A 19,705-nucleotide genomic window follows, 5' to 3' on the forward strand; every position below is an offset into this window, starting at 1 on the left:
GATAGCAGCTAGCTAGTCAGAGCTTCCCTTTAAAATGAAATGCCAAGCTAAAGTAAAATAGTAATAAAACTACAGAAACAAGTTCAATTTTAGCGGGTGCAGGGCAACAAGCTCTCTTATATCTACTGGTGGGAAGATAAACTTTTATGCCTTAAATCTGTGTGTCTTTGAGCCAGGAGGTCCATTTCTGGCAATTTACCATAAGAAAATAACCAATTATACATACAAAGATAGCTATATAAAGATGTTCATTGGTGTGGTTTCCATAATAAAAAATAGGTTCATTAATAGCATATTGATTAAATATGATATAGCCATACAGTGGAATACAGACACTAAGAATGACACATCTTATTACAGTAATTCCAAAAGATGTTTAAATTTACTTACTAGAGAAAAAAGTAAATTACTAAACAGTATTGGTTTAAGCCCATTTTCTTTAAAAAATTTAAACTTTGCTTCTTTAAAATATGCACATAATATACATATACATACACAAAGAATGGAAAGATATGCACCAAGGTATTTACTGTGGCTGTTCCTGAGTAGGAGAGGATATAAATGCTTATTTTAAAACTACTTATCTACAGTTTAATTTTCCTGTAACAAACAAGTATTAGGAGGAAGGAACGATAAGCCTTTTTTGGGAGGAGGGGTAATTTAGAAACTGACTACCTAACTCCTATTGCCACCAATCCTATTTTACTCGCAATAATAAGATGAAAATTCTGATCAGCATAAGAGAACATAATAAACTTTGAAGGCAGGGAAATCTGGGTTGAAATCCTGGCTCCATCATTAAACCTTCTTTAAAATAAGGCTAACATCTGTACATATTTGCTTGTGTATGCATTAAATCTTCCTGCAAGGACAGAAAACAGCAGTGGTTGCCAAAGGCAAAGAGAATTAGACCAACAGGAATAGAATGGGAGGGAAACTTTGCAATGAACACCTTTTTGAACCTGTAGATTTTTTATGAACCATGTAAATGTATCACCTAATCAAAAATTAATAAGTACTTAAATATCTCATAATATTAAGGTATTACTATTTTTACTTTAAAAAAATCAAGATGTTACTATAAATTTGGGAGGGTACAATATGGTATTGGAACTATGTTTAAAAGTCATTATTTTGTAAAAATTTGTACAGGTGAAATTTTATGATGTCTGGGATTTGCTTCAGAATCACCCAAAGTGAGGTAGGGAGAAGTGAATAGGGATAAAGACAAGCCACCAGTTGACAATTTTTGAAGCTAGCTAGGTGATGAGTAAATGAGGATTGTTATGCTATTATGTGTGTCATATATATGTCTCTACTTCTATATGTTTCCCATAATGAAAAATTTTAAAGTAAAATTCAAAAGAATACTAAAGAAAATTCTTTAAAAATAAAATAAATTAAAACAAATTAGTTAGGAGTATTATATGAAGTCATATACATTTAGTTCCAGCACAGAGCTAGGCAAATAATCTTAGCTCTTTCCATCCTCTATACATTATTGAGTGACTATAAAATGTTTAACTTCACTCAAAAAAAAGTGAATTAAAACCACAAATTAACTTTCCTTGAAATGTTAAATATAGAATTATCATATGACCCAGAAATTCCACTAAGTATATACCCAAGTGTTCAAATACATATACACACATTTACACCATGACTATTCACAATAGCCTAAAGGTGAAAACACTACAAATGTCTATCAACAAATGGATAAACAAATTGTGGTATATATATATACAATGACTATTATTCAGCGATAACTAGGAATGAAATACTGACATGCTACAGCATGGATAAACCTCAAAAACTTCATGCTAAGTGAAAGAAGCATCATACATGATACAAAAGGTCACATATTGTATGATTCCATTTATATGAAATATCCAGAATAGGTAATTCTACAGACAGAAAGCAGGTGAATGCTGCCAGGAGTTGGAAAAAATTGAGAAAAACTGTTTAATGTGTATGCGGTTTCTTTTTGGAGTGATGAAAATGTCTTGGAACTAGATGGAGGTAGTGGTTGCACAAACTGCAGATGTACTAAATGCCACCTAACTGTTCACTTTAAATGTTTGATTTTGTTATGTGACCTTAACCTCAATAACACACACACCCCCCAAGATAGTTTTGGGGTGTTTTTTGGTTTTTTTTTTTTGAGATAATAATTTTTACTTATCAGCTTGACAAATATCAAGAAGTTTTAAAAGGCCATGTACTAGGAAGGATACACAGAGTGGGAAGGTGAACCAGTAATTTCTTTGGAAGTTTAATTTGTCAACATCTATCAAAGTTTAAAGGCCAAATATCCCACACATCATACTCTATACTCAAGGTTGTTATTTGTAGGAACAAAGACTTGAAACAAATCAAATTTCTGTCAATAGAGGACTAGATAAATTGTGGTATGCCCATATATGGGACTACTATATAGCTGTAAAAAAGAATCAGATAATTCCATACATACTGGAATGGAATGCTTTTGCAAGATAAAATTACGTTAAAAGCCAGGGCAGAATGGTGCCTATTTTACATTACCATCTGTACAAAAAACAGGGAGAAGCCAATCTTTCTCTTCCCCTCATCCACCTCCATGACTGGATATGAGAAAATGGTAATAGGTTACCATGGGGAGGGTTACAAATGTTCTATTATACACCTGCTGTTCTTTTTGTACCTTATGAATTTTAAAAAGAAAAACTTAGATAGGTATTACTTTTTCTCAAGAGTAAATAAATAAAAGAGATTGGATTCTACATGAAAATCTTCAGAAAGCTGGATTTTTACTCTCACACCCCTTTTCTCCAGGGTAAATAGCTCATTTCTTTAACTGTTCCTCACAAGACAGTTCCTAAGACCTAATCTTCGCACCCTGCATACTTAACATAGCCCTTCAGATGTGACCTGTACAGGATTCTGAGACTCTGACTCCCATCTCAGAGATTCCTGGGCTTTTGTGAGTCACTCATCTCTTGAAAAGCTGATGAAAGTGATAGACTCTCTCTCCTCCCCCCCAAAAAATCACTGGCCCAATTATACTCACCAACTTATATACAGTCTTAGAGGACTGGCACCTCAGCATCATACAGTCTTTATAATTCTCACAGCCTTATCACACACTGTTGGTCAATGTTAAACTGGCTGACAACTAAAACACCCACTACTTCCAAGAATTTCTGCAAAAGCAGACCTCTTCTCTCCTCTTATTTGTTAAAACATCAATATTTCCAAAATACTGTAAATTTTCCTCTCACAGTTTCCAGCTCTCTGAGATGATTCTGAATTCCATCCTAGCTCATGTGTTGCATAAATCAGCCCCACTCAGCTCAGTGTCACCTATAAACTAATAATTATCTGGCCTGTGGCTTCATCTATATCTCTAAAATCTTGAATGATTTTTTTTTTCCCTCTCAGATGGAGCCATTTGTTCCAGTCTGAGTCAACAGAGGGAACAACTAGTAGTTCTGAGAATCACAAAAAGGGCTCTAACATTTTATTATCTGAGCTCCAGGAAGATAGGATAAATCATTATTTTAGTAGGCAAGAAAACTAGCTCACAGTACAGTATATTTAAAACAAAATAAAAATGTTCTGGCAACATCCTACACACTTGAAATACACTGAAAGCCCTAATCTACAATATGACTGTATTTGGAGACAAGGCTTTTATGGAGGTAACTCAATAAGCTCATCAGAGTGGGGCTCTAATTCAATAGGACCAGCGCCCTTAAATAAAAGGAAGAGACACCAGAGATCTCTCTTTGTGCATGCACAGAAGGCCACATAAGGACATAGTGAGAAGGTGGCTATCTATAAGCCAGGGAGAGGCCCCACCAGAAATCAACACCAATGGCTCCTTGATCTTGGACCTCTAGCCTCCAGAACTGTGAGAAAATTAATGTTACTTCAGCTACCCAGTCTGTGGTATCCTGTTATGGCAGCCAGAGCTGACAACTACACATACCTTTATTTAAAAGTATTCAGTACTGGAATTCAATTAAAGAATGACAACACTGAGGACTAAGATCTTTCTCATCTACCCATGATTTATGTTCACTTTGGCCTTCTCAGAGCCTTTGACTGGAGAAAAATGTGCATGGAATGGGGAAGGAGAGACAGAAATTACAGTCAGAGAGTTGGGAAGGGCTAGACCCTGTATAATATGATGCACTAAAACACAACATTTAATAAAACTTTATCCCAAAAAGCAGACATCACATGTAGATCACCTCATGGGTCAGCCACACAGGTATGAAAGTAAACCTAGCCATTACATAAAGACTTTAATTTTTTAATCCCCCAAATCAAAGAAAACTAGGCTTGGAGTTAAAACTCAGTTAATTTAGAAACCAACTGACTAGAATACCTCATTCCCCGAGAATGATGGGTAATGCTGGTATTCCTTACGTCAGCTTACAAACAGGCACATGAGGATAATAGATACTAGCGGAATTTTTAAAAAATCTGCCAGAACAGATTCCTTAAATGGGAAACTAAAAGATGAAAGTTACTTAGTGCCTTAGTATACATAGGTATCCAATACTGAATCTGTATGATCCTTGATTTCCTAAGCTGTGCAATGGGGATACTAATTTCTTTAACAGGGTTACTTGGAGGATTACATAAAATCACTTCTAAATAAAGTAGTTAGCTCAATGTCTGCCACATAACAGGAGATTAACAAATGTGAGCTTTGGTCAGTGTACATATATATGTGCATTTAAATAAGCTCTGAGGTATAAGTTAGGTATAATAAAATTCACGTTTTTAAGGATGTATATTTTATGATTTACTAACCTAAGTAGTCCTCAAAAGTCGTAAGAAAGAAGAGGGGGGAAGAAAAGCTTACACAGACCAAGGAAGGCCTTGGATCTATGGACTCAGAAGAGAAAAACAAGCCCTGACGGGAGAACCGCAAACTTGGGATCCACAGAGTTCACATACTTCTGTTTTAACATATGACTAAAACGTGTAAAATTATATTCCCTAATAACCTACTAGTACAGTTATGACCATCTGGTGTTCATAACTGAAATTACATTGTTAACAGAGTTAACAGAGGACTCATAGTCAGTATTCAGAAGGAAGGCTGCTGGGTAGCATGCAGCAATTCTGCAGAGCTCAGCCTCGGAATGCACACATCCAGTCAACTGGACTTTAGAAACAGTATCGTTGTCAAAGCATCATTAGGGCTGCTGCTTTTTAATGATAAATCTTTATTATTTCATCTTAGTTATTTGGTTAACCTTAATGTACACAGTGATGTTTTTGCATAGACAATATTTCTAGCCTGTTAATGTTCAAGAAATAGCTTGTAAGGCACATAAATGTTTTAGTTCAAATATGAAACATCTATACTCTTAAGACCAAAAAGATATATGTCTAACTTCCCCCAAATCTGCTTAGGCCAGAATACTTTATCAATAGCACAGAGTTATTTTGCTACCAAAAAGCAATAGGTGAGAAAGATGGGTTAGAACAGTATTTTAAAAATTTAAATAACTAATATACCCATGTGGTTCTAACATCAAACAATGTATAAAATAATACACCAAGAAGTCCCACTTCTACTGCTAATGTCACCTACCCAGTTACCAGCCATCCCTAACAGGTGGCTCACATAAGTTTTCTTGAATATACTATTTTTTATGCATACTGTATATGAGCAAATATATCTGGTCTTATTCCTCATCTCTGCCTTAATACAAAAAAGTGTATCATATACACAGTTCTGCATTTTCCTTTTTACCATTACTATACCTTGGAGATTTTTCTGTATCAGTAGATACACAGAGATCACCTTCGTTTTTTCTTAAAAGCTATACAAGTTTTCATTATATATTCTATAAATTAAGCAGTCTCTTGTCGATGAACATTTAGGTGGTTCTAGTCTTTTGTTACTACAATGTTGCAATGAATAACCTTGTTTGTGTATACAATGTATAGGATGAAGGCCCAGGGAGGTTTAATGAATTGAAACGTACAGGTATTTGTAACTCTGATAAACAATGACTCTTAACTTTTTTGAGCTTCTAATGAAAGCTATGGATTTGGCCCCCCAAAATAATTAACAAATACATACAAATTTTACATACATACAAATTTTACATACTCTAAGTAGACTCTAGGAACCCTCACATGGATTAATCTCTAGAGATATTGAAAGAGCTAATGATTTAGGAAGGGGTCTCAGAACTAAAATTTTAAAATTCTGAGAGTATAAATTTTACCTTGGTTGATTTCAGCTGCAGAAGGCCCCAAGCTCAAGTTCTTCTTCTGCTGAGCATTTTTGGCAAGAAGTGTGTGCTTGTCATCATTCCCTGTATCCATCTCTGAAATGGTGACAGCCAGAATCCGGCAGAAATTAGCAAGCTGCTGCTGATCGAAATTGGATACTAAGGAACTCAGATTGGGGACTTCATCTAGTCGGATCATTTCCTACAGAAGACAAATAAAACAGTCCCCAGACTCAGTTCATTCAAAATTGGATGTGCTCTTCTTTTGCATTCCCTGAAGAATGGGGCTTGGTAGTTAGACCACTTAGGTTCCAATCCCAGCTCTGCAATTTGCAGCTGTGAGACCTTAGGTATAGAAATTTAAGTTAGTTTGTTCACCTGTCAAATGGAACTAACCTACCTCATAAGACTGGTCTGAAGATTTGCTCGTGTGGCTCATTTTGCCTATTAAAAAAAAAATACCACTCAAGTTTTATCAATCATAAACTGCCATTCTTGCTACATATATTTTATTTTTTAAGAAAGAATTTCAAATATAGCTGAAGGCCCATTTCCCCACTCAGCTGCATTCTCTTCTCTCTCTCCAAAAGTAATCATTATTTTGTACTTAATGTTATTATTCATACATATTTTTATATTTATGAATATTTCCATAAAAGTATATGGTATTGTTCTGCATGCAGTGTGAATTTTATCATATACTACCTAACTTTTCAGTTAGTGATACTTAAATACACTGATAGAAGTAGCTCTCATTGATTCATTTTTCATTGTTTTATTCTACAATTTACTCATTCTTTAAATATATGTTCAGGTGAACTACAATTTTTCACTATTAAACAATGTTGCAATGAACATTTTGAGTGACAAGCCTTCTTGCCTTTTTCTTGACTTTATAGAAGTATTACCAAAGTTTAACATTAAGTTTGATGTTTGCTGTAAGTTTTAACAGATATCCTATATGTAATTAAGGCATTTTCCTCCTATTCCTAGCTTTTATCATGAATGAGTATTGAGTGTATTGAGTTTTAAGAAATACTTTTTGTTGTTCAGTTACAGTATTCTGTTAGAGAAATACCCAATCCAGTAGAAGTTAAGTAAATTAGTGGAGGAAGGGTAGCAGGTAGTATCTGAGGAATATAAGGATGCTTCAAAATGAGAAAAGTTCATGTAATTCATGACATCTGCAGATTTTAAGAAAAAAAAAAATTTTTAATTAAAAATCTGTGTATAAGTGGACCTGTACAGTTCAAATCCGTGTTGTTGTTCAAAGGTCAACTATATTTTAATTTTTATTTAATATTTGATATATACAACATGTATTATGAAGGATAACAAAGTAAACAGGTGCATGTGTTTACTATCACATCTCTGTGCCTGCCAAAGGTAACCACTATCCTAAATTTTATTACTGCTTTGCCTTTAAAAAAGTTTTCATGTATATGATTTGCATGCTTAATTTGGAGCTTTATAAAAAATGATATACTATATACAGTATTCTGCAACTGACTTCTAGCAATAATTTCTATGATTCAGCTATGCTGTTGCCAATAGAAACAATTCATTCATTTCTACCACCGCATAATATAGGCACACTTCATTGTACTGCACTTCAGATACTGCATTTTTAACAAATTGAAGGCAAGACCCTCCACCAGCAAAAAAGATTATGACTTGTTTTATTGTGATACTCGCTTTATGGCACTGGTCTGAAACAGAACCCGCGGTATATCTGAGGTACGTCTGCATTCCACTGTGTAACTAGAGTACATTTATCCATTCTCCTGTTGATAGATCGTAGACTTGGTTTCAGTTTTTTACTCTGTGTTTCTTGATGCACATGTGCAGTTTTTTTCTGGGGCAGTGGCTTCCAAACCATTCTGATAATGCCCCAAAATAAGAAAATCTCTATAACAGCCCAGTAAATTCATATATGTGAATGTATAAATAGTTGTATAAATACACCTTACATTATATACTTTGATCTTTCCTATTTGGCTAGCAGACTCACTGAATTGATTTCGCAACCTCTTGGCTTCAATTTATTGTTTTCATTTCTAAGAATCACTGTTCTGCGATTGAGCTTCCACACAAGTGTGCCTAGACATAAGTTATAGGTGACCTGAGCCACACTATTGGCACCATGGCCCTCAGAGTATACCTAGGCGCTGGGTCACACGGTATGCACACGTTCAAGCAGAAAACAAAAGAAAGGTAAATGTATTCTGCTAATGCAAATAAATGTCATCAGTTATAGTAGTGCTACCAATGATATATTCTCGCCAAATGTGCTTTCTCACTGTGGTCTTCTATTTATTGACCATCTGTTTCTCTTCCGTGAAATGCTTGTTCATATCACTCCCCATTTTTCTACTGGTCTATCTTTCTTTTTCTTGCCAATTTGTAAGAATTCTTGTAAATTCTGAATACCAATCCTTTGCTAGTTGCATGGGTTGCGAACACCTTTCCCCAGTTTGTGGCTTGGGTTCCTTCGTTATGGTGTCTATTCCCCTTTCCAACTGCACCAAGGTACCCATAATGTCTGGCAGAACTCATCACCATTTTTGGCAACACATAAGAAGCAATCCTAGGCTCCTATGCTGATACTGCCAGGGAGTCTGGTGTTTCCACTCTGGGAGCTCCTTCTCACACTGGCTGGAGCACACATTATTGGAAAAATAAGAAAGCCTTTTTATTAAAGAGTACAAAGGATCTGTCTGAGACCTGCACACATTTCCAATGAGTTCCAACAGACAATGGGCCACTTATACACATCTTCTGCCAGGGCAGCGACAAACAGAGCCCAGGGAAAGTGCAACCAAAAGACAAAAATGAAAGCTGGAGGGGTCACCACAATGCATGTGGGCACCCTTTTTCCCAGCAACAGCAAATCTTAAGAGGCTGCTTCTGCCTTCTCAGTAGTAAGAGAAAGAAATCTGCCAAACCTGCAACCAACATGGAGGTATGGGACAAGGAAGGGGGAAGTAAGCTCCAGGACCTAAAAATCATTACACCAAAAATCTAATACAGGGATTCTCACAGAGGTCTGTTGATATGTTTTTAGGGTCTGTGAGTTCTCAATGATAAATTTTTAATTTAGTGTGTTCATTTCAATCATAGCTTTAAAAAATAAATAAATAAAACATATTCTGGATCATCAGCACACAGATATGTGTCTCTTCTGTTGGTGTCAATTAACTTTAATTGATGATGACTAGGGGGGAAAAAAGAGGTGAATTTAATAAGTGAAAGTCAAACATCACCACCAAGGGAAATATATCCTAATAAATAAAGGTTTCACAGCTGTTGAAACGTAAAGAGTGGTAAAAGAATGAAGTCATCACATAGGATACAGCAACAGATATGCTAAAAAGGTCCTGCATTATAATAATTCATGAATTATAATAATTCATGGCAATTTGATTTTGGCAAAATAACATTAACCATCACATTACATTCATGAAGTCAATCTGAACTTCTGAGTTTTATAAATAGTTTTGATTTCAATTGGTATATCTGTTTAGGTTTTATAGTCATATAAGATCCATTAGTCTAAGAAGTATAACCTAGTTTTTACTTAAATATATTTAAATAACACAAAAAAATAATTTAACACTAGGAGTATGGAAAAATTTTTGTTTAAAAATAATTCTACTTTAAGTTAGAATTGAATCATCTGAGACACCCTCCCCAACTGGTTACCCACCTGCTAGAGGACATAGCTCACCTTTTTAACACCCAAAATATCTTCAATGAGGGTTGCTGTTTGTAAGAATGTCTTCTTACTCGTCATCAATGTAAAAAGGAAGATCACAAAGTCATTCTTTTCTGCCAAACGCTTTGTAACTCCTTCCGTCTATCACATGGGAGGAGAGAAAAGGCAGAACAGATGATAAATATAAAATATAAGGAGCAAGGTATACCTCCCACTGGAAACACAATCCCATTTTATATCAAGAATTCTTGGCTGAGGTCTTAAATCTCTAAGACTATATACAGAACATTGTGTGCAAACGTATTTTTCTGGGGAGGGGGTTTTTCACAGTCATCATCACAGGTTCTTGACCTAATTTCTGCCTAGTATCCAAATCAGGAGCTACAAACTAGTATACAGTAGGCCAAGTTTTATTTGGCCAGCAGTCTTATAAAATTTTGAATGTAAATGTCTTTAAGGCAAGACATGCTTACTCTAGATTAGTTACAATTTACTAAGTCCCCGCTTCAAAACGAGCAACTTAAAAAACATTTCCTGTTTTCTGCCCAATCCCTGGAGGTACTGGTATCCGCAACTCCAAAAGCCAGTGATAAAGTCAATTACATCATATAGCTTTTTTAAAAAAAATTAGAACAATTTCTTACCGGCCTTAGTTGCAAAAATAATTGTGCATTTCCTAAACAATTAGTTTATTTTTATCATATAGATCTGTCTGTGCCTATTTGCGTCACTAGCTACATGTGGCTATTAAGCACTTGAAATGTGGCTAGTGTGAACTAAGATGTGTTTTAAATATAAAACACGCACTAGATTTTGAAAGGTCAATATAAAAAAAATGCAAATATCTTTACGTTTATTTTTAACTTTAAACTCATTAAAACTAATTTTACCTCTTCCTACTTTTTACTTTCTAAAAAAATAAGTGGCTACAAGGAAATTTAAAGTAACCTAAGTGGCTCGCATTATATGTCTAGTGCACAGTACTGTTACAGATGCTGAGTTGTGTGTTAAAACATATTTCCGTACTTGCATTGGTTGCTTAGAAGCTTAAACACAAATTTGTCCCCTGTCCGTAATACAGATGATTTTATGGTCTACATTTTTATAACAGCCCAATTCCTGGATGTATATTATACTCTCACCTTGTTTTAGCCTTTTCATTCTTATCTACTTCTAAATTTATGATCTTGATAGATTTTACATACTTCACTCTTATAAAATGCTTGAAATCTTTTTTTTGAATGAGGCAAAAGATAAAAGACAGGTACCGTGTCTTATAAAAACTAACATTTGTATATTGCTTCACAAAGACTTTTACATCTATTATCTCATTTAGTCCTCATAACAATCCTATGATGTTAGTATGATTACTAACTGTACTCTGATTAAAAAACAAACAAACAAACAAACAAAAAACCTAAAGCTCAAGGAGGTGAACTAATGAGCACTAAGCCAAGGGCCAGAACTCAAAATCAAGTTCTATCACTAAGTATTATGCTCTTTTCTTTCAATCAAATTGCTTCCTTTATTCACTATTCTCTCTCACTCAGTGGTCAACCTGAGTATCCTGAACAATAATATATGGGTCGGGCTTCTGGTTCTTGTTTTCTAACAAGGAATAATGAAGGAATAGGCATGATGATGTTAAAAGGAATCTTAAAGATTACAGACACTCTTCCCATGCTTGTATTCCTTTGACAGGTAGCTTATCTGCTTGGACACCTCTAGGGCTTAAGGAGTTCAGTATTTGCTGAAGTAAGCCTGGCTCTTAACAATTACAGCTGACCCTTAAACAACACAAGGCTTATGTACACTCAAAAATCCAACTATAACTACCGTCAGTCCTTTGCAGCAGCAGATTTCCAACTGTGAACTGAGAATACAGCCGGCCCACTCATATACAGGTGTTGTTCAAGGGTCAGTCGTACTATGAAACTCTGCCTCCCCATAATCACTATTTGTTGGTTCTGGTTCTCAAGCACACATAAAATAAACCAATTCCCCTAATGTCTAAAGACAGCTCTCATGTCTACCACCCTCACTCAAATCTTCCCTTCTCAAGCACTGCAGGTGTAGTGAGATAAATGTAGTCCCAAAGGCAGTGGTACTTACACAGACACAGGTATTATACAGGATGCTCAAACAGTCCTTAGACATTTCATCACTTACTGAAAGCAAAAAGGGAGTAACTTGTTATTTTTCTCAATGAAAAGATAGTGTAACAGCATTAAATCTTTTGAAAATAAAAACTGTTCCTCATAATCCCCTCCAAGATGATTATTTTCCTGTTAGTATATCTCCTTCCAGTCCTTACTTAACAAAGATTTTCATGGTGTTCATCAGAACCTACAAACCAATTTGTAGACTTTTAGTTTGATACAATAGCCATTTTTTTATTATGCTCCACTGCCTTCATAATTTCAACCTATTGTGGTATCATAATTTAAAATACGACATGTTCTCTTTGTGGCTTGCTTAGGATACATCTCAGGTTTTTGTTTGTTTTAGGGGTTTTTTTTTGTTTTTTGTTTTTGCTATTTAAATAGGTTAAAAATAACTTTACATGTATAGCCTTTTTAGGCTTATGTTAAACTGGTTCCTCAAGATAGATTTCCAAAAGCAGAACTACTAGAATCCAAAGTATAAATATTTTGATAATTCTTGTTATAAATTTCCACTGTAAGTTCTACTAGCAGCAAGCAAGGACATCATTTTACTACAGTCTCACCTAATAGTTTGTTGTTGTTGTTTATGTTAGGGAAATGGCTTTATTTGCCTGACCTACAAAGTCCAATAAAGAACTAGCTACTTTTCTGTGAGCAGGAACAGGAGAGTAGTACAAAAGGAAACCAAATTTTCATAACCTCCACACTAGGAGATGATAAAACTAAGTATGAACCATGGACAGAGTGTTTTTGTTTGGCATTAATTTTATTTTTAAAAACTGTTTTCACTTATTCCTATGCTGCTATCACCTCTACAAATGCTAGCCTCCCTTGAGATCCCAATGGGCGCCCCTGCCAAGCCAGCTTGACCAGATGGGTTATCTGATATAATTTTGTGATAATGCAGGTATCCTGTATCCCTCATCACTACCTTTCAATCTACTGGGGAATTCTGGTTTGTTTATTTATTTTTATGACTTCAAAGCAGGTTGGAATACCAGACCAGTATATTTCAGTATTTCCACACCTTTAATTTTTTAAGGAAATTGGAATCCACTCATTTATCAAATAACTATTCAGCACCTATTCTAGAGTAGAAATAGAATATATAGTAGTTAGAAAAAAGACAAAGTCTCATGCTTCATGGAACTTACAAATATAGCAGGAGAAGGAGAGAATAAATAAGTACATCAACAAGTAATTACAAGATGCTACTTGTTATAAGGCAGAGAACAGAAGAATCAATTTAGACAGAAAGAAAAGCTAAAATGTTAAAGATGAATATGAATCCTCTTAACCACTACTGTACATACAAATTAAGTCTTATATAGTCATGCTGTTCGGGAAAAAAATTTTCTTTTAATTAAAAATATATTTGTGATGTTTGTAGAAGGGCATTCATCAAATGATGAGTGATCTCTGGCTTTTAATGCAAGTAAGGTGCACTTACTTTTTTTTTTTAATTAAATATTGAATACCTAAAAAGAATATTTGTAACATGTTTAAGTTATAAGAAGAATAACAGGATAATACCCATATACCCACTACCCAGCTTAAGAAATAACGCACTACCAAAACACTTTTACTTTTTACCATGTGCACTCCGGTAATGACTGAACTTTTTACAAAAAAGCATATGCCACCTTTATAACAACAAAAAAAAAAGTTGTTTTTAAAATAAAACAAGCAATAAAGTGATCTTACCAGGTTAGTGATTACTCCCTCAATTAACTATATGTGAGAAATAAGAATTTCAAAAGAAAACATAAAAGCTGGACACAAAGGACTATTAAAAAGTACAAAGATGCAATTCATTTAGCCCAGTGGTTTTCACGTTTTTTCCTTTTAAAACTCCAGATCTGTATTTCTACCTAGTATAAAATGAATAAACAGAGCTGCTTATTTGGGGGTGGAAAGAATGTCCTGCAGCTGAATTTAAGGCATGTCCTTGTTGTTAAGAGTTAGGAAGGGAAAGAAGAGAATCTCTTGGAAACCACCATATCAACAGTTTGGGAAATGAAGAAGTGGCTGACAAGTATACTTACTTTTCAGTTTCTGTCCTCGGATAGAGATTGTAGGCCTCATAAGAATTTCTACAAGGAGCTATAAAAAAAAAAATTGGATAAAACCCTCAGAATTAATTCAAAGCACAATTCAAAAAACAATCTTTGCCATGACAACTCATGGCCCAAATATTTGTCAAAAGATTACAAGACAATCTTGTTCCCAACAAAGGCAGAAGGCAGTGAGGTTCAGGGGAATGAGTACTATACCAAGAGACAGGAAACCTGGGTTCCAGTCCCAGCTCAGTAACCTATTCCCCATGTAAACCTGGACAAGTCAATGCCACTCTATGGCCACAGTTTTCTCATTAAAAAAAAAAAAAAAAAAGTGCATATTGGATTAAGTATTCCTGGGATCCAATGAGTCTTTAATCTTTCAAAAGCTGAGAATATTATCACTACTATGATTCTTCTTTTGCTTAAAGAACATTTATGTTCTCTTATAAACGTAAGTTTATAAAAAAAAAAAAAAAACCCCACCATAAATTGCTAATACTGATTTCTACAGGGGATTGGGGTGATATCCATTCATTTTTCATTTTACATACTTTATATACAACACATAATTTTGCTTAAACTGTTTGCAATAAGCATGCATTTAAAAATGTTGATACAAAGAAGGACAATTTACAATGATAAAAAGGTCAATCTATCAGGAAGATAAAGATGCACTTAACAGAATCTCAAAATAAATGATGCAAAAGCTGACAGAAATGAAGGAAACAGACAATTCAAAAATAACAGTTGAACATTTCAATACTCCACTTTCAATAATGGACAACTAAGCAACAGCAAAGAAACAGAAGACTTGAACACTATAAACCAACAAGATCTAACAGAGGGAGTTCAGCAAGAAAATGCACCCAACTAAAGCCCATATTTATGAACAGACTGAGAGTCCTAGAGAAGCTGATCTAACTCAAAGCAGGAGAGAAAAAACCCACAAAATCAAGAACCATTGATTCAAAGAAGTCCTAAGATGGGATAAGCATCTGCTGCTATACGAAGCCATGATTTTCACTAAAAATAAACATCAGGCTAGAGACCAACATTATTCTTTTTCCTCCCATAAATACACTGGTTTCTATTAAGTAAATTCCTTGATGAATGATTTCCTTGAGCTGGCTAGTAAGTAAATGGTATAGGGCCACTTGGAATGCTGAGGAAGGGAATACTGATGTATGCAAATGTTTAACATTCAATCTTATGTAGAAAATGGCATCTCTAAGGAAAAAAACTTTTTAAAAATCGAAATATGATACAGCAAAGAGTATAAAGTGCACAGCTCCAGTTTTTACAAAGTCAACATCGTTCCTGTACCATAACCACCCAAATCAAGACACAGAATAACCACAGAACACAGAAAGCTTCCCTCATGCTCCATCCTAGTGATGGGGGTAAAGAGAGATATCTAAGGGAAAAGGTAGGATCCCAGTACCTCACTCATTACAGCAAAATAAATTTGGAATGGTGCAAAAATTTAAACATATATGATAAAAACTTTAAAATATTAGAAAGAAACTTAGACATAATTTATAATCTAACAGTGGGAAAAACAAGAAACAAAATTCTGAAGCCATAAAGAAAAAGACTGATCCATCTGAAAACCTAAAAAGTAAACCTTTCTACATTTAAAAGTACCATGAACGAAGTCAAACTTCAATTATCCAACCAGGACCTTAAAAAATTAAGAGTATCTACAAATTGCTATCGTCTGAATGTCTGTGTCCTCCCAAGATTCATATGTTAAATCCTAATGCTAATGTGATGGCATTAGGAGGTGGGGACTTTGGGGGTGATTAGATCATGAGGGCAAAGCTTTCACTAGTAAGATTATACCCTTATAAAAGAGGCTCCGGAGAGATCCCTAGCCCCTTCCCATGTGAGGACACAGGAAAAAAGCTGGTAGTCTACGACCTGGAAGAGGGCCTTTATCAGACACCAAACCTGCCAGTGCCATGGTCCTGGACTTCCCAGCCTCCGGAACTGTGAGAAATAAATTTCTGCTGTTCATAAGCTACCTAGTCAGTAACATTTGTTATCACATTCTGAAAAAACTAAGATAGAAAATCAGTAAGAAAAAAGCCTAATAACAAAACAGAAAATATAAAAGCCACTAACAGACAATTGGCAGAAAAGAAACAACTTATAAACACACATAAAGATATTCAATCTCACTCATAGAAGAATGCAAATTTTAAAAACTATGAAGAGGATACATAAAGTACTCTTAGAACTCAATAAAAAGACAACCCAATTTAAAATATGGGAAAAGATACACATTTTCTCAAGGAGGATACACAAATGACCTGTAAGCACATAAAAAGATGCTGAACACCGTTAGCCAATGCAAATCAAAACCACAATGAGATACCACTTCATACCCACTAGGATGGCTACAATAAAAACGCAGATAATATCAAATATTGATAAGGTTATGGAAAAACTGGAACCCTCATATACTGCTGGTGGGGAAGGTGCTTTGGAAAACAGTCTGATGGTTCCTCAAAGGATTAAACATAAGAGTTACAATATGACCCAGTAAACCTAATTTCTAGGTATACACCCAAAACTAATGAAAATCTATGTCCATACAGAACTTTGTATACAAATGTTAACAGCAGCATTATTTGTAATAGCTGAAAGGTAGAAACAGCCCAAATGTCCACCCAATGAAGAATGGATAAACAAAATGTGATATATCCATACCATGGACTATTATTCAACCATAAAAAGGAACGATACATGCTACAACATGGATGAATATTGAAAACATTAAGCTAAGTGAAAAGTCAGTAACAAATGCCAACGTATTACATAATTCCATTCATATGAAATGTCCAGAACAGATATATCTATAGAGACAGAAAGTAAAGTAATAGTTGCCTATGACAGGGATGGGAATTGGAGGAGTAGGGGAGTAACAGCGAAAACATATGGAGTTTCTTTTGGGGGTGATAAAAATGTTCTAAAATTGACTGTGGTAATGGTTGCACGTATCTATGGAGACACTGAAAACCACTGAACTGTACACTTTTAAATGGGTAAACTATATAGTGTGTGAAACATATCTCAAGTTGTTTAAAAAACTATGAAGAAATACCATTTTTCTCATATCTGCTTAGTAAATATTTAAAATACTTAAAATACAATGTTTGGTGAAGGATGCTACTGGGTGCTGGTAATGTTCTATTGTGTACTGAATGGTAGTGACAAAAGTAAACTTATTTTGTGGTACTTATTGGTGTACTTTTCTGGATGCAAGTTATACTTCAATAACAAAGTCCATTAAAGACACACACACAGACACTGTGTTGGTGATGGTGTAAGTAAAAAGACACTCTTCTACTTTGTTCCTGGGGATGTAAGTTGCTAAATCTCTTAGGTATGTATACTGACAAGTTTATAAACAGTAAAAGACACATATGCTTTGATCCCAAAGGTATATACTTACATGTACACAAAAGTATTTATAAAAACCTTTACTGTAATCCTGTTTGTAATGGAAAAGATGTGAGAAAACTCTTCATCCACTGAGGCCTGGATAAATAAGTTATGGTACAATTACACTGGGGACTAATATAGAGCTGTTTAAAATAATGAGGCAGATTTACATGTACTCATATAAAACTATCCCCAAGTTAGAGAATTATATGAAAAAAAGATACAAAGCAGTGTACCTATATAGATGATATGCCATCTCTATGTGAGAAAAAATATGGTGCGGGGTGATTTACACACACACACACACACACACACACACACACGAAGGACACAGATGAAACCAGTGATCACAGCTGCCTCTGAAGAGAGGACATCAGGGAAATGGAGACATACCTTTTGCTTTGTGCCTTAAAAAAAAAAGTGGCTATATTATCAATTTAGATAAATCAATTCTTCTAAAGTAAAAGCTATGCTGTTTCAACACGAGTGCCACTGAGCTTTTAAAGATTAAAATTCTCAAATGTTTGCTATAAATTCTGGAATGTTTCCTGTCTCCCATTTCAAGAGTTAAATTCTCAAACCATTAAATAGTAGTAATAATAAACAACTACTTACATCAACACCTCCGAACAAGTCAAAAATATATGTATTTGGATAAGTGGTTTCTTGGGTAAGTTTCCTCTCTTCAGTAACAAATGCCATAGCCTCCATGGAGAGTAGAGGAGAAATTTCCTAGTTTAAAAATATGTATACAGTTATTCAGTTTTCATATTTAACACAAATGAGACACCAAGCATCAGTTTGCATTTCAGTCACAACTTAAATCCCCATGAGCACAAAGACAGCCCCCAATGAACCACACTTCCTGGTATTCAGGCCCTTATAGAATCTTCTCTCACACTGAATCTGGGCTGGTGTGACTCACTTCAACAACAGTATGCGGCAGAAGTGACATTGTGCCAGTTCCGGCCTAAGTCTTAGGAAAGACTGGCAGAGTTGGCTTTTGCCACCTTGGAACTCAATCGCCACGCTGTGAGAAGTCTGACATAGACACCCAGCAAGGCCATGAAGAGAACTGAGGCCAGGACTGACATCCTTAGCTGACAGTCAGAACCAATCTACTAGCCATGTGAGTGAAGCCATTTTGGACCTCCCAGATGATTCAGTACCCCATCAAACACAACATGAAACAAAAGAACCACTCAATCAACCCAAAGAATTGTTAGAGATAAATGGTAATTATTATTTCGAGCTACTAACTTTTGGGGTAGCTGGTTCTGCAACAATAGGTAACCAAAACATTGCTCAAATGTCATTTCCTTCAGGACGTCTTCTGCTTCTCCTCAGCCAGAAGCAATATGATGCACCTCTGAACCCCCAAAGCAATCTGTAATTCATTTGTGGCATTTAGCACTTTTACTCTGTACCTCTTTACAAACCTATGTTATTTCTTTCCTAGATTAAATGTTCCTTGAAGATAAGACTGGAACAGCCTTTGTAGTTTCCACTGGTCCCATGACATAGGTCCCATAGCAGGTATTTAACACAGTCAGTATAGGGTAGTGGTTCTCAAATTTGGGGGACCACAGAATCCTTTGTTCATATGGAACAGAGCTAATAGAAAAAAATAATAATCTTATAGAAAAGTTGATATAATAATAAAAGTTGTAATAATGGTAGTAATAGCTAATTTATTTATTGCTTGTTTCTAAGCATGGTTCTAAAACTTCATGTATTACCTCTTAATCCTCACAACCCTGAGAGATAACAGTAACTTATCCCAATTTTACAGATAAGGAAACTGAGGCAAAAGAAGTTGTCAATGCAAAGAGCTGGTTAAGTGGTACTAGAGCCAGGATTTAAACATAGGAAGTCTGGCTCTGGAGTCCGTGCTTACGGAAGCAAGCAGACTATTTTGGGTGAAATAGGGGAGAGAATAGGAAGAATACAGAACCCTACTCACTATGCTCTCTCCTCAGGAACCTGTAAGGAAAAATGGAACACAACAGTCTGGAGCAAACATTGTTTTCTCAAACACTGGTGAACATCAGAGTCATGTGAAGGGCTTCTTAAAACCCA

At 35.1% G+C, this 19,705-nt stretch overlaps 1 protein-coding gene across 1 annotated transcript in view; it reads right to left on the bottom strand.

The window, feature by feature from the left end:
* The window catches only part of TRPC4AP (transient receptor potential cation channel subfamily C member 4 associated protein), a 60,460-nt gene that overhangs the window by 21,651 nt on the left and 19,104 nt on the right, over nucleotides 1-19,705 (bottom strand). Inside the window, exons 3-7 of the mRNA XM_011378371.2 lie at nucleotides 18,242-18,358; nucleotides 14,165-14,222; nucleotides 12,067-12,122; nucleotides 9,967-10,095; nucleotides 6,234-6,441 (exon numbers count right to left, since the gene is read on the bottom strand). Coding sequence (XP_011376673.1) covers nucleotides 6,234-6,441; nucleotides 9,967-10,095; nucleotides 12,067-12,122; nucleotides 14,165-14,222; nucleotides 18,242-18,358 — 568 coding nt within the window. The remainder of the gene's footprint in view (nucleotides 1-6,233; nucleotides 6,442-9,966; nucleotides 10,096-12,066; nucleotides 12,123-14,164; nucleotides 14,223-18,241; nucleotides 18,359-19,705) is intronic.

Source organism: Pteropus vampyrus, unplaced genomic scaffold (genome assembly GCF_000151845.1).
Source record: "Pteropus vampyrus isolate Shadow unplaced genomic scaffold, Pvam_2.0 Scaffold336, whole genome shotgun sequence".
In the NCBI taxonomy this organism is placed as follows: domain Eukaryota; kingdom Metazoa; phylum Chordata; class Mammalia; order Chiroptera; family Pteropodidae; genus Pteropus; species Pteropus vampyrus.